The sequence below is a fragment of the Sturnira hondurensis genome, unplaced genomic scaffold (assembly GCF_014824575.4).
Source record: "Sturnira hondurensis isolate 20B ecotype Veracruz unplaced genomic scaffold, ASM1482457v3 Scaffold0020489, whole genome shotgun sequence".
NCBI lineage: Eukaryota > Metazoa > Chordata > Mammalia > Chiroptera > Phyllostomidae > Sturnira > Sturnira hondurensis.
In genome coordinates, this window is record NW_028093120.1 from 5,089,179 (window position 1) to 5,105,876 (window position 16,698).

The 16,698-nt window shown below is 35.0% G+C and overlaps 1 protein-coding gene across 1 annotated transcript in view; it reads left to right on the top strand.

The window, feature by feature from the left end:
- The window catches only part of LOC118975715 (contactin-5-like), a 230,185-nt gene that overhangs the window by 90,999 nt on the left and 122,488 nt on the right, over nt 1–16,698 (top strand). Inside the window, exon 5 of the mRNA XM_037029795.1 lies at nt 4,429–4,524. Within this exon, the coding sequence (XP_036885690.1) occupies nt 4,429–4,524 (96 nt within the window). The remainder of the gene's footprint in view (nt 1–4,428; nt 4,525–16,698) is intronic.

Below are 16,698 nucleotides of genomic sequence, written 5' to 3' on the forward strand. Positions count from 1 at the left end.
TCCTCCCTGATAACTAACTACTCTATTGTGTTTGACCTACATAAGGTCATAGCATCAGTGTCCAGGACCCTATGCACTTTCCTTCTTGCCAATTTCCTTCAACCTCTCTCTCCAATGCTCTATGATATTTCGCTTGTCTAGGGAATGGCTTTTAAAACATGTTCGCTGTATGTGCGTGCCTGTCTCACACTATAACTGTTTAAGGTATTTCAGTGGTTGAAAAACTTTCCTAATCGGTTTGCAAAGTTGCTCAGCCTACTACACCAACCACCGTGATCTTTATGAAGTCTTTCAGGAGAAATTCCTCTTAGATCTCAACACTCAGTAACACTGTACTTTTCCTGAGTTACTAAAAGTTTTGATCTTACAATAACTATGAATTCTAAGACTGGGGACATATTCATCTTTGTTTTGATCCTCATAAGTTTAGCATCAAATTTATCATCAACTTCTAATAATTTACAAATGTATGTAACATATATTCGCAAGTGCTTATCTTACCCTACAGGATTCTTACTACACATTCACCTGGAGTTTTTCAACTACCTGTTTTATCTTTTTGTATTATATACATATATGTATATATTAAGATGCCTCAAATCCATTGTGGAATAATGCAAGGAAGAAAAGAAAGAATTCAGAAAGGCATGCAGGAAGGAGGGAGGGCAGGAGAAAGGAAGGAAGGAAGGAAGGAAGGAAGGAAGGAAGGAAGGAAGGAAGGAAGGAAGGAAGGAAGGAAGGGTATATGAGTCCATGAGTGTGTGTGTGCCTGTGTTTGCAACTTACTTTAGGGGAATAACAAGAAGTACTACATGGGAAACATACATGATGTGTACTGATAACTTGTAAGTATGGCTGTGACAGATTGAAGCTGTGACGGTTCGGCCTCATGCATCTATTTGGTGGCACAGACTCCTCCAAGCTGAGTCTGAGGACAGTTGGCCCAAGTCACATATCTATATCTTTTCTCTACAGCTTTTCTGTATCACCAATATCTAACTAAGCATTTGGTGTAAAGTTTGCACTGATAAAATTGTTTTAAATGAATTGATGAAATTTGTCCTACGTCTTGTCTCAACATGCTTCAAATCCCACATCCTAAATCTACATTCTGTCATGGGAAGCTCTCAATTACATCATTTATTGTATACCACTTTTTCTTTGCATGGTTTATCTAGGATGAATAGGTATAATAATTTTGTAAGCTGCAGTTTTAGCTAAAGCTCAACTATTAAACTCTGCATGAGTTTCTGAACTTGGAAAGAGCATGAGACAAAGACATGGCCTGGGGCCCTGTGATTCTTGACCACTGACTTTCTCTTCCAGCCTTTTGCTTGTCTATTTGCCTGAGTGCTTTATAGTAAGTCCAGAAAGAGCTTTATTTCAGTTTATAATTTAAACCCTAATTTTAAAGTTCTTGTTTAAGATTTTTATCTTTACTCACTGTTTCCTCAAAGGTCAAAAACAGAACATATAAACAAGTATTTTTTTTACTTTCTACAAATGATGGCAATATAATCTAAGCCCCAACCATTAAAGTTCTTGTTCTTTTCACTTCTCTCCTTCATACATTCGAATGTACAATCTATTAAAGTAAAATGATAAGCACTCGAACTAAATTCCCTGATGAGTGCCTCCGAAGAAACTGCTTTCTGTTCACAATGAGATGAAAACAACCAGCTGTATTTTTGCTCAGACCGTTCTCTCTAGTTGCCATCCCAACTCCAACCAAGAAATTTTCACATAAATCATTCTGAGGATCAGCCAGAACTGTGCGTGAGAAAAGGATCTTTTTCACATTATAGAAATATTTCACTTTTTTTTCTAGGCAGACTAATTTAAATGAGAAAAAGACACTCTCCATAAAAGTGCAGACCTCTTTTTAGTGTTTGTATGTCATTATGAAGCATAAAAAACTATCTATTCACAGCCAGAAACAATCTACTTATTTTTATACTGCTGGTGCTGTAGCACCCAGAACATAATGACCCAGAGACAACTCCAAGGGGAAATGTTAAACTGCACCTGTATTAACAGCTGATACAAAATATAGCAGTTATATAGGTGAGTGCTGCCTTGTGGGTCATTGTGATCTCAAAACACAGACCAGTCATAATAATTCCATAATAATCTTTCTGTTTTGTATCTATTTTCTAAGCCATGCCTATTCTTGAATTTCCCAGAAATAGGCATTAATTTAGTCTTGTTTTCTATTAAAATATTTTTTAAACTAAAATACATTGATTTGAAAGGCCACACTTAGCATAATATAAACTTGTAGTAAATGTATTAGAAGCTACACGTAGATTTTTCAAAAAAAATCATTTAAGAAATTAAGTTAAAATTAATTGGTATCCAAATAGTTTTCCAGAGTTTACAAACCCTATGAGGATAAAAAGAAGAAAGTAAAACCATATGTTTTCTAAAGATATTACAGCCTTACCACAACCACCACCTTACTGTATGGTCCTCTCGCTGTTCTTTTTTTTTTCAAGTTTAAATTTATTTATTTTAATTGTTGTTCAAGTACAGTTTTCTGTCTTTTACTCCCAGCCCATCCCACGCCCCGCCCCCCCAGTGCTCCCCACGTCCCTCCCATTTCCCCCTCCCTTAGTTATTGTCCATGTGTCCTTTATACTTGTTCCTGTGAATCCTTCCCCTTTTCCCCTGAAATTCCCTCCCCTCGCCCCTCTGGTCACTGTCCCCCTGTTCTCTATTTCAGTGTCTTTAGTTGTATTTTGCTTGCTTGTTTGTTTTGTTGTTTAGGTTCCTGTTAAAGGTGCAGTCATATGGGATTTGTCTTTTACCGCCAAGTTTCTTGGAGTAGAGTCAAAGGCAGTCAGATTAGAAACCATGCCTGCTTTGTTTTCATGTTGGCATCATTTGCTGGGAAAAAAAAAGACAACTTCTATCTCTAAGGACCAATGCATATGAATTTAAAGCTATAAGTCACAGATATTTGAATATAAGTGAACTTGATTTTTACTTGAAGTTAATGTGTATGTTTCACATTGTCAAAAAAAGAGAAAAAGGAGAACTACCACAACTTTCTTTCTTGTCTTGCCATTTTGAGAAAAGTACAACTGCTTACAGTGAGACACAGAATTATGTGTAAAATCCTAAACACTTTCTTCAATAATGAATACCTCTATGACTATTTTTGGCATTGTGCCTTTACTATTTATTAGTCCATTATCATTGTGAATGTATTAAGGAGATTTCATTATAAATTCAGCATGTAAGGAAATTGTTAACTATCCTTCACAAAAAGTAGAATTAGGATTCTTTTAGGATATTAAAGTTAGTGACTTATATCCTTCATATCCAGAATATTTTGACTGTTTATATTCATCAGTTTTCAGATTATCAAACATTAAATATGGGGAGCTAATAAATTGTGTTACTCTAAAGCATGCTATTTTAGTATGAAATATGAAAAGTTTCAAAAATCTCTCTTACAATTGATGTAAAAAGGAAAGAGAGGCAGAACAATTTCAAAGAAGGTTTCTCACCATGGGAACATGTTTTCATAGACTGAGAATTCTAGAACAATGTTTACTTATAAAAGTACTGAACTCCTACCATTTCTAAGAAACTACTGTAAAAAATATGTCTTTGATCAACTTAGCCTAAGATGGGGGAAAGGGATATATGTACTGAAATACGAACATATTAATAAATAATATTAGAAATACAAATAATACATAGAATTCTTTTTAGGTCATTTTGTTTTTAAGACAGTATTTGAAATTGTGGAAATGTAGTCATATAATTTAAGGGAAGACAATTGAACCACAATCAATGCTACAATCCTTCAGACATGTGAGTTTTTTATAGCTGTAATTCCCAAAGTAATGAAAATAGATTAGTATAATTAATTCATACCGGCCATTGCAGACATCTATAAAATGGAAGTAACATGACTCATTCACTCACATTTATAGAAAAAGAACATTTTATACCCTCATTATATTTTGCTAGAGCATGCAAGTCTCTCTGATTTGACAAATGCACACTCGGTTTTACACGTCATTCCTAGCATGACATATAGTGAGACAAGTGGTTGGATAGCAGGTACCCCTAACCCACTTCAATTTCTCTTCTCGCTGTGCACGAATAGGTTTTATTGGGAGTAGAAAAATCAATATGTAGGTAATATTATAAAGAAATAAAAGAACTATTTAATGTGTTATAAATGTTTTGTCTAATTTCTTTTTCCACTGACAACTACATGCACTATAAGTAAAAAGTGTTCATACAATCTGAACATAATGGTGTTTAAAATTCGGTGGCATAGATTTATTTTAAGGCCCCCTATTTAACAAACAAGAAAGCTGGTCTGGATAATGAGATAAAAGTACAAATTACAAAAGTAGCATTCTTTAAACTCCATGTTGCCTTGTTCTAAATGCTGTGTTATGTTGACAGATCTGGGAAATTTTAGTGGCCGGACGAGAAGTGCAGTCTCTGTGAGGGAAGGCCAGGGGGTTGTTCTGATGTGCTCTCCTCCGCCTCATTCACCAGGTACGGTAGCATCCCATTCTGCGTTGCTGCTGCTCTCTTTGACTATTATGCTCATTCTTTTAGACCGTGTCTTGACTGGGGTGACTTTCAGGTAAAAAGTGCATGGTTCTCTTGAAATGTTTCATAGTACCAGTTGTGCAATTAAAGATCGTACACTCTAAATATTACCGGACAAGAGACTGAGCTTCTATGATAAGATTGTTTTATTACGATTCTAAGTCTTGACGGTTGTAGTTATGTCCTTGTGTGCCACCACTGAAGAATATATTGCCTGGAACACAAGGAAAGTGATAAGCTGAGAGTGTCAAAGCCTTTCAAAATTATTTGGAGTGTCAGAGTTGAGTTAACTTAATACCAATGTGCATCTTGTTGCAGAAGATAAGCTGGAAACTGGGTGGTTTATGGTGTTTATCACACTGAAACAAAGACTGCTAAGAAATCTTTTATGATTTTCAAACAAAACTGTAACATTGTTGTTGGCTGCTTGGGCTCTTGTAAGAGTCATGGTAATAATAGGTAAGTACTTTATGAAATTTGGAGTAACATTATAGTAAATTGTTCTCAGGTTAATGATTTCATTTTGCTAACTCACAGCTAATTGTACTCATTTTCTTTGAGTCCCCTAATTTAAAATAAGTGTTTTTTAACTTCAGTGTAGTTTTCCTGTAATACAATTTAAGAGTGGCTAGCATCAGCTAAAGAGAGAGGGGGATATATAAGTGTTTATTTCTATATGAGAAATAATAAACATATTCTGGCATCTCAGTACTTTTTTTCTGTGTTTAGTGTGAAAACCACACTTCTTTCTAGGTTGCATTATTAGTATAATAAAGAGGCCCAATTTTGTCCCACCATAGAAAATTCTTATCATAAATTACAATAGGACTTTGTTCAAACATCTTAGAGTTTCTCACATTTATCTGACTCTCCTTCTAATTTTTTCTTAAAGAATTCATTCATTTTCAAAGAGAAGAAAAGGGAGGGAGAAGGAGGGAAACATCAATGTGAGAGAGAAATATTAACTGGTTGCTTCTTCTACACACCCCAACCCAGGATTGAACCCGCTGCCCAGGCATGCACCTTGACCTGGAGTCTTTGCGGGTGATGCCCAACAAAGTGAGTCATGCTGGCCAGGGCTAATTTTTTTTAATTGAAAAAATAGTACACTAAATTTCAAAAGGAAAATATCTTGAAATAATTTTAGTTTCAAAATTACTATTAGAAACAATTTTCAAGTTGTACCCACCTAATTCTTATATGTCACTTCAATTTCACCAATGCTTCTGTGATCAGTTGGGGACTTTACAATAAACATATCTAGTCTTACTTTTATGTTATTCAAAGTCTAGACTTTTTCAAGGCAACATGTGTTTTAACTTTTTTCTTACAGGAAATACAAAATAGTTTAATACATTTAGCATAAACCTATAGTATTAAGATATGTTATGTCTCATAGATTATTAGACAGATTTTATTTGAAAGGCAGTATGAGATGAATAATTGCTAGAGATACAAGGAAGGAAGTTGAGGAGAAAGGGAAGGAGAAACCAACAGGCTTTACAGAGGACGAAGGTACTCATCGGCAGACTTATAGGAGTTAACATCATGAAACGGCACCTGTAGGAGGGGAGACAAGGTTCTCTGAGATGTGATTTGTATTGCAAGGTTGTCGGAACATGGGTAAAAAAAGTGAAATGACAGGGGATGATATAGGAAACACAACCATAAGATTACACAGAGGAAAATTATCCAATTTGCAAAGAAAACTATGTAGAGAATATTTTCAGCGGGAAAGAAATAATATAATGAATTGCATATATGATAAGCATGATATAAAGAAAGGAGGAGAAGGGGCAAGTGAAGGAGCATGCATAGAGGACTCAAGGTCATGGGCAGTGGGGGGGACTGACTGTGGAAGCTCGGGGGAATGGAGGGGAGAGCAATGAGGAAAAAGGTGGGACAACTGTAACTGAACAATAATAATAAAATATGTATTAACTGATAAAATAAAAAACGTGATCTCAGTTTGAGACGGTAAGAGTAAAGCCAGATGATTACTATTGTAGATGTGTCCTAAGAACTGTTAGACTGATCATATAATGTAAGGTTGTAGGACTGATTATATAATTTAAGGTTAAATTGTACTAGCTACTCATTCTGGAGTGTTATGCCGAATTATCTATTCAAACATCAGTGTTATCACAATGAAGTTGTAGGGGCACATGCATGACCCAATAGAACAGGAGTAGCTCAGCATCCAGGCCCATGGATGCTGAGCTACTGGATACTGGCCCATGGATACTCACTTACCAGATGAGTGGCTATCCCTGATCAGCCTAATCCTACGTATCTTTAGCTTTGTTGAACTTTCCTTTAAGATTCTGGCTCTAATTGAGACTTGCATATCCCCTGAAGACAGGGCTTCCTTGCAGCCTTTTAAAGTTATGGCTGTTCATTCTCCCATATTGTGTGCACCATTCACTGGGAGTATGGAACAGATATATCCTCCTTTCTCCTCATTGCTCATTCTCCTAATCCTCCTTACAAATCCTCAGTTTTGAATTTCAAGCCATCATACTCTACATTTCCTTGTTGCAGTCATTAACACACTCTCAGCTCATTCCCTTTATTTCCTGAAGATTTTTCTCCCATCCACACTCTCAGCTGATAACCATTTGTGTGTGGGCATGTGTGTGTGTGAAAGGAAAGCAATTGGAAAATAGTGTCCATGGCCTTCATCACTAAGTCACACACATATTAGCTTCTGTACTGACAGGCTGTAACTTCCCTCTTTGAGTACAGATGCATTATTGTGCTTCTAAAGGCAATCCCTAAACCTGTGTGCTGCAGTGTTTTTTGTTGTTGTTTATTTATTGTTTTGTTTTTCTCTGTTTAAAAAATTACATTAGTAATTTTTCCTTCTGCATCTTTACTAGAGATTGTTTACTTCCTTCTGGGTCATTCTTAAAAGCATGCAACCTTACTTTCCCTCCCTCTATCTCAAAACAAAACAAAACAAAGCTGTCTCATGTCTCCTTTCAGTGGTTACCTCATTTTTCCCCGGTTCCTCTTCATATCAAAACTAATCTTCAAAAGATTAGTCTGTGAATATGCTATCCAGTTCCACTCCTCTTTCTTGTATCTCTTTGATCCCATTCCCTGTCTCTTGCTCTCTCTTCTTAATAGGTTGGGGGGTGAAACTTATATCCCAGAAGTTAACCCATTTCAAAGGTACGGTTCAATGCATTTCAGTCAATTTATACAGTCGTGCCATGATCTAGTCTTAGAACATTTCCATCATGGAGCAAAGACATTCTCCCACCTATGCACACACAATTACTGTTCTATTTTCTGTCTCTACAATTTTGCCTTTTCTGGAAATTTTATACTAATGGGATTGTATAACGTGCAGCCTCTGTGTATGGGTGTGTGTTTCGCTCTTTTTACTTAGCTTACCATTTCTCAAGTTCAAAGAAATTGTGGCATGTATTAGTCGTTACTTCATATTGCCAGATAGAATTCCTTTGTGTAGAAACACCTCCTTCTGTTTCTCTTTTCCTCAGGGGATGGATGTTAGGTTTATTGTCAGTCTTAAGTGTGTCACTCCTTCCTCCACAAAATACATTTTTGCAGGATTCCATACTCTCTTGTTTTCCTCCGACCTTACTTTTTTATTTCCTGTGCTGACTTTGCCTCATGTCCTCAAGCCCCTAAATGTCGTGGTCCTGCAATTGTCAGTCTTTGAACTTCTTTCCTTAATATGTCCACACTCCCTTGGATTTCACCAGGGCGAATAGGATTTCAATACCAACATATCCCAAATGTATGTCTCCAGCCAGGGCCCTGGCTTCTGTAACCAGATGCCTACTCAACATTTCCACTTAGGTAACTAGTAGGCACCTCAAGGTTAACCATGTCTAAAACTGAGCTCTTGATTCTAGCTTCCCCAAACCTGCCCAGCCTGCAGTCTTTTCCACCTCAGTTAATAACAATTTCATTCCTTATAATTCATCAGATTTTAAAGTTATTCTTCACTTTTTGTTTTCTCTCACACCCCACATATAAACCATCAGCAACTTTATTGGTCCTCCTCAAGGTTTTCACTCCATACATAAGTATCAGAAACTTTGAGAGAAAAATAATAAATAAGAACAGGAGAAAATAGGTCAGCTTTATAGGAAGAAAACTTTCTTACCCTTTACCTTTTCTTGTAAAGATGTTGTAAAATGTAGAATAGATAAATTAAATGTGATCCACATTATCAACATGGAAGACTAAAATGTGACATTTTACATTTTTGCCAAAAAAAAACAAGTTGACACCTGAAGGGTTGGATTTACTAGTTGAGATCAAAATCGTTTTGAGACACGGTGATTTAATCCTGGTGCTTTGCTTGATCAATTAGAAGGAGAACTTTCAAAATGTCTTAAATAATTCTGGCTGAAGAGGCAGAGTAAGTTTAGAAAGGATAATCCAGGACTGCATGGTGAAAGAGGTATTGGCTTTGATACCTGCTCTGGCCCCCATTAGCTATGGCTTCAACAATGGCCTTCAGGTGAGGTGAGACTGTGTATTATGAAATGAGCAAATAACATGATACATACTAGAAATCACAGCTCCAAACTTCTGTCTCATCTAACTAAATAATAGATCATCATCTCATCATTGCATAGCTGTTTTACTGACATATGCTTTTATTTTGTTTTTTACTCTTGTTTTATTTCCTTCTTTCAAGTCATAGTTTATCTTATCAGAATTTTGTGACATGAAGAAAAGTGTTGGAGATAAAATTTTAGCAATATTTTTATCTCCTTTAATAGATTACATATTCTTTAAGGGTACAGCCCTTGTCGTATCTTATTTATGTCCCCAGTGCTTAGCACAGTACCTGACACTTAGTAGGTATTCGTTTACTGCATGGTAAATAATTGACTGAATGTGCTGATTCTAGCAGTTAAGTTTTATAGGGTTTTAGATAGTTCCTATCAGCCTCCTGCTATTAATTTATTACAACCCATATTTAGGACAGATATTTGGGTCACCTAATATCACATTCAAATACTATAATTTCAAAATATAGCAGTTACTATGAATCAGTGGTAACTATATGAAATTACAAGTAGCTTATATGTCAGAGAAGGTTAAACAATATTTAGAAATAACCCAAAAAACAATTTCTCATTATCTCAAATGGACGTACAGTGCACATTTTTTTTCTGTGAATAAAAGGCAATAAATAGCCAGAATTGACTGGTTTGCTAATTTTTTTGTTACTTCCCAAGAGATCTTATTAAGTCCTGTCAGTAACATCTGTCAATGAAGATATCTTGATTGGCTACTAAAGTAGTTATTCATCTACCAGGAAATAAATATATTTTCTAAAGTGTTAATCACATCTGTTCAAAATGATTTGGGTTGCCAAAAAACACCTGTGTCATTTAGGGACTTTGAAATCCTGGGTTATACTGTAAAGTAAAATCTGTGCAGAAATGTATAAATAATTCTCATAAAACACAGCTATATAAAGAATTATTTTATGATTTAGAGATTATTACCACAGATACTTTAAAATAAAGAAGTCAGTAATTACTATTTTATTTTAAACATAAACATATTTTGGTCTTGTAATGGGCAGAAATATTAATCTCAGAAACTTACATTGAAGTGGATTCAAAATTTTTGTACAAAGTATTAGGCTCTAGTTAAAAATATACGTGACTACAAGATCTGTCCAGAAAGTATTCAGGCCTGTAATATGAAAAATAGAGACATTTATTGAAGAAGATACAAGCTACAAGAAATACTGTACCTAGGGCAGTGACACCTCAGTCCCCTTCTAAGTAGGCACCTTGGGACCTCACACAGTTGTCTCAGTGTCTCTTCCATTGTTAAAAACACTTTGTAAAATCCTTTGTTGGAATGGTCATCAGCTTCCCCATCATGTTTTCCTGAATCTCACTGATGGTCTGAAATCTCTTCCCTTGCAAAAGTGATTTTAGTTTTGGAAAAAGCCAGGTGTTGCAGGGAGTCAAATCTGGGCTGTACAGGGGCTGAGTCACCTGGCTGATTTGATGCTTTGCCAAAATATTTGATGCAGATTCATTGCACATGTACTGTGCAGTCACACAGTACATGTGCTCGGTTATTTTGAATGTGACAGCCACACAGTACACATGCTCACTCAATGGCAGTTACTAACCCTACTGACCAGTACAGTGACTTCATCATTGTTCACACACGCACATTCTAGTCCACTCCCCTTGGCTGCCAGGTTACATTGTTGTCGTGCAAACTATTCTTCTTACGTTAACAATGGTTGGACTTTTTCTGGATAGACCTCCTATATTACTTTACAACATGTCTGTCATATTTTCACAATTAGTATATCAAGTAAACCTTGAAAAATATCTGAGAGTTAGAGATTATTGTGATGCCTGTTGTGTTGAGGAAGAATATAAGCTTTAGAAAAACTAAGTGAAACACTTAAGCTCTCATTACATGATGGAACCAGGATTTCAAACTTTGATATATTTTATACCATATAATGAGCATCTTGGTTAAAGCATTTCTAAGACTTTTATAGCATGAACACAAAAACTTTTCTAACAATGAAATTATTGACCTCTAAAAAGCAATGTTTATTTCATTATCAAACATTTTACTTATCTTTTCATTCAACAAATATTTACTGAGTGCCTACCCTCTTTTAAATGAGTTTAGCCTATTTATATTGATTTCTGTCTTATTTTTAGTTACCCTGCTTTTTTAGTAATTCATTTGCCCTTTTTTTATTTTCAGTCTTTTTTTAATTAATGGAAGGTTTTTCATTGCATTTTTCTTTCTACTCATTTTAAAACTGTATATTTTATTTGTGTTATTCTACAAAGTATACATAAAATAATGTGCCTACTTAAAATAATTTTGATCACTTTAGATATGATTGCTCTCAAGTTTAGTCAATTAATTGATCCATTTACTCATTAGTCAAGTAGAATTTGAAAAAAATTCAAATTTATGGCATTGTGACTGTTTCTTTTAACTAAGAAATAAAGTTCATTTAGGATAATAGAAGAGTAGTTGCATTATGGATATATGAAATATTATGTGCCTATTGATATGACAGAGAACTGTATACATAACTGAAATCTACAAAAGAGATCTAAGCAGAAGATTATTATTTTAGGCATAATCAACACAAAATTGGTTGGGATCTCTCAGGCAGAGTGTTTACAGTATGAATCTCATATATTTCTCTCTTTATAACAAACAGTGTGGGGAAAAATTAGTTGTTTTGTTTCTGTGATACAAACCAGTTTAAACAACTTCTGCTTACTAGCAGAACTTGTGCATTTATGTGGCACAGTTTAGAGATATTTCAAATCTACATTGAAATTACTAACATCAATAGTTTACATTTTTTAAACCTCCAAATGGTTGTAAAGATTAAGTTAATTGTTTAAATGTGAATGATTCACCCACTAAGGACTGTGTTGTTGTGATTCTCAAACATGCAAAGTCTAGAAGCCTGAAAGGTTTCCAGATGTTTAGGAATACCAGGCACTCTGTGGTTCTGAAAAAGAGAAGCTTATATCCTCAAGAGAAACTAGCCAGAATTATTATTTTCTATCTCTGTTATTGTCAGAGAACAAGGTACAAAAAGAGCATAAAAAATTCAAGCCCTGCCCCAACATTCAATAGGAGAAAAAATTGACATTCAATAGGAGAACCATGAAGTCACTTATAGCCAGAAAAATAACATAAAATACAAGAAACATTTCAAAAATATTTTATCATTTTAAAATTCTACTGACCAGACACCTAGATTTACATAAGCTATTCTCAATTTTACCAGCCAGGTATCATTTTGCCTTCGTGATCTTGTGAAGGTATGTGGGATTGAGTCCCAAACAAAATAAATCCCCAGTCCTTGATATAACTGGCTTCCTACAAACTGGAAACCATAGACCCAGGTCCTGCTCTCTGAAACATGCTCTTCAAACCAACCAGTCCCTTACCATCACTTCTTCAACCATAGAATCATGGTGACACCCTTGTCACTCACAGGGAATACAAGTCAGTGCTGAATGAATACTGTGTCTCAAAGTCAAGGAAAATAAAACCATAGTTATTGGTTGTATAGAAATAACCATGAAACCTGGGCTAAGGACATACTGTGAAAATGTACAGATGAAGTATTTTATGTCTGCATATATGTTTTGAGCCCACATAGAATAAAGCAGAATGTATAAAATAATTATCTGTATAGCAAAGCTTCTATGCTTAAGCAGAGAACAAACATAGGAGTATATTGCACTTGGTTGTCTTTTTAATAATTCCTCATCAAGCCCTGGCTGCTATAGCTCAGTGGATTGAGCACAGGCTGCAAACTAAAGGGTTGCTGGTTTGATTTCCAGTCAGGGCACATGCCTGGGTTGCAGGCCAGGTCTCCTCCCAGTGGGGGCATATGAGAGGCAACCACACATTAATGTTTCTTCCTCCCTCTTGCTCCTTCCCATTCCTTCTCTCTAAAAATAAATAAAATTTAAAAAAAAGAATTCCTCATTGAAAATATTTAATACATAATTTATTCAATTAAAAAAACCCTCAAATATCAATGGGCACTGGAGGACTAAGAACCCTCGCCCTGTACCAGGTGCTACTACACCTTAGCAGCCCCTCATTCCCCATAGCCCTGAGACTCCCCTTCTGTGAAGTATGTGTATTGGTTAGACTAGAGCTAAGGAAGACCTCAGTTTTCATGTACAAGCTATTATACTTCAGTGGAGATATTTTATACTAATAAAATAAAATTTGGGGTTTTCTTAGATTGAAAATATTTTAACCTTAATCTAATTTAGAACAGATAGATAGGTCCACCAGCCTCCAACACATGGTAGAACCAGATTCTGTATAAGTAAACAAGTCCAGAGTGTAAAAGTTGGTGGCCTCCTAGACAATGTGATGAAGGATCCTAGGTAGTGTCTGCTTCCAAACTATATACTATACCACATTATAATATTTTATCTGAAATTTGGACTCAGAGAGCCAGGGATTCCTATTGTGATTGCAATGATTACCCTTGGTTTTGTTTGTTAAATTAAGCCTTATCTTTTCTGTATAGAGGGAATAATAAAAACTACCTCACAGGATTGTAAGAATTTAGAGAGAGTTTATATAAAGCAATTAGCCCAATACTTAGAGGATAGTAAGTATTAAATTCAATTTTTCTTGAAGATCTGTCTTTAAGAATCTTCTTTAAAATGCAAATGCTTATGAGAGAGGTGACTGCTTAAATTATTACCTGCTAACATTCATTACCAGTTGGCAGGGGTTAGCTGCCATCAAAGTGACAAGGCAATTAGAAGTTGAGTGGCACTTGGAAATGTGAATCTGAGCGCTTGCCACGGGGAAGGGATCAGTGAAAGGAGAATGGAACCTGGCAGCGAAGTGAAAGGGCACCAGGCGTCACTGCCGTCTGCGGGGGGCCTCTCCATCCGGACACAGTTGGTACCAGAAATTAGTCTCTTGAAGCAGATCTCTATAACATGAGAACCAAATTTTTAGAAAGATGAAGATAAAGCATTTGATTAATATTTTTTCTTAAAATGAAATGTAACATCACGAAATCTAAATCTGATAACTTAAAAATTCTCTAATAACTGCGACTATGAGAAAGAAAACAACAACTCAAGACCACTTTTTGGACTGCTTTTCCTACAAAATAGTAAGATAGCGTTACACTCCCATGCTTTAACTTTTGTACCACGATCACAAAATGCAATTGTTCCCAAAATATTTGAGACATTCAGCGATTTTCCCTAGATTTTTCTCAGTTATTTGATTTCAAACCCTTATATGTGGACACATGTATGGTCCACATTCTTGTAGCTACTGGACACTTGATTTGGTTTTGGTTAGTTCCTGTGCTCTAATGATTGCAGCCATTTTCCACATTTGCCTGTATTAAATTCATGAAATCCACAGCTCTTCAATATTTGCAGGTTCACTTTGCAGTTTTAAAGGGACCAATTAATATGTCATTGTGATCATATAACTATAATTTTTCTTCCTTAAAAAATGTTGTAACCAAGTGGGCTTCAGTTAACTTACTAGCACACAGAGACCCCACTAGTAAGTTCTGACTAGGGTCAGCTATCTCATGAGACTAAAAAGAAGAAAAGAAACTAATTTTTCATGTTCCATATAATAACTTATTTCTTCTTTATTTCCGCATTAGAAGTTTATTATTGTTACCTAAATTTTATAAATGAGGATATCAAAGCTCAGAGAAACTTGTCTAAAGTCCCACACCAAATAATAAAATGACAAAGATGCAGGTCTGTGTAATTCCAATTCCAGTGTCATTTTGAAAATCTCACAAGGTCTTTCTACATCATTATCAAATTTTATTGACAACTCCTAATTTGTGTATACATAGGCCATTGGTCAATATATTCATTACATCAATTCAAATGAATAAGTGATCATCAATTATTTTCATTGACTTTACAAAATTGTTAACTAAATGAAACATTCATCACTGCCAAAGTGAAGTATATAGATAATATATGAAAATAAATAATGCATATGTAGAAATTTTATTATTTTTACCAAGTAGAATAATTCAGTATTCATGTGTCTATCTTAACAATAATTTAGAAGCTAGACAGGATAGTTGAAAATACAAGCATAATAAATGAAATGATAAAGAAATAAAATAATTATTTATTTTATTATATATGCTTTTCTAAGAAAAGTATAAATATAAATAGAAAATTTACATCCTTAAACTGCAAAAAAATGACTGTTTTAACCCAAACTAGGCTATGTGGTACAACATTTATAATAAGAGCTTTATCAACAGACACATTTTGACATTCTTTCAAAATCTCCAGAAGTCAGTTTTAAAATATATGCCTTTAATCTTTGAGCTGCTCTTTGTTGTGATATGTTCTCTATATGTCAGTGGAGAGGAAAACTCTAAGCGCTTTGGAATATTTGCTTTTTTAACTACATCTGACCAAATTTAAGCATGGAAAGCCAAATGTCACAAAGCAAACCCTTAACACGGAGATTTGTTTTGGAATATTTAGACACAGCAAATATGGAAAGATTTAGACCATTTTAATAACCTGCTGTTCATTTTTTTATTTGTTTGGGATTTCTACATAGATTTCTGCATTTCTGACAAGGTCTATTTATCCTTGGTTGTTTAATTGTATTTGACCATGTATTTTCAAGTCTTTAAAATAATCTGGTTTTTTTTCTTTTACCATGAGATATTGTATACAGAAGAATGTGGAAATAGTGGGCCAGGAAAGCAAGCTGCTCACTCCTTCAGTTATTGGCTCAGATTACCTGGAATAACTAGCAATTTCGTGTTATGTTGGTATGAATCCCTAGTTTCATTTGCTTTGGGTTGACCAGTTGAACAGTTGAACAGTTAATCTAGTACAGTAAAATGAAGCCAAGGTAGGTTGAATTGGTGAACTTATAAATTAAAAGGCCTCACATTTTCTGAAAAATTGAATACCCTCTTCTTCTTATATGCTGTGGTACACCAAGGAAATCATATTTTTATTGACTCTGACCCAATAATGGGAGATGGCAAAAGATACACATGCCTAATAGAGTCGATGCCTCAGTGTAAATCCCAGTTATACCATTTGCTCAATTGTTGGTTCAGATAAAAAGGGATAAAACTTATCTTAGCCTCAATTTTTTTAATTTGTATTAAATTCATTGGGGTGACACTGGTTAATAGGCTCAAAGAGGTCTAAAGTGTACAACTCTATGATATTTGATTTGTATATTGCCCAGAGTCATATTATCTTCTGTCGCCAAATATTTAATTCCTTCACTCTCCCACCACCTCCTACCCCCTACACTCAGTTTTTATCCTTGAAAAAATGAGACTAATAAGAGCCTTAAACTTATACGATACTGTAAAATGATATATTGCTATTACTTTCCACAAAACTTCTCAGTTAATTAAATAGTACAATTGATCCCTAAGAGAAATGGACAGCAATCATATTGATTCAAAGAAGAAAAGCCAAACAAAGATAATAGCAGGTGCTGGCTTTAAATGAAGATTGATTAGCGGGGAAAATAACAGAATCAACAATGCCAGAGTCCAGTTCTTTGCTTTCCTTTTTAAGAAATGTCCATATT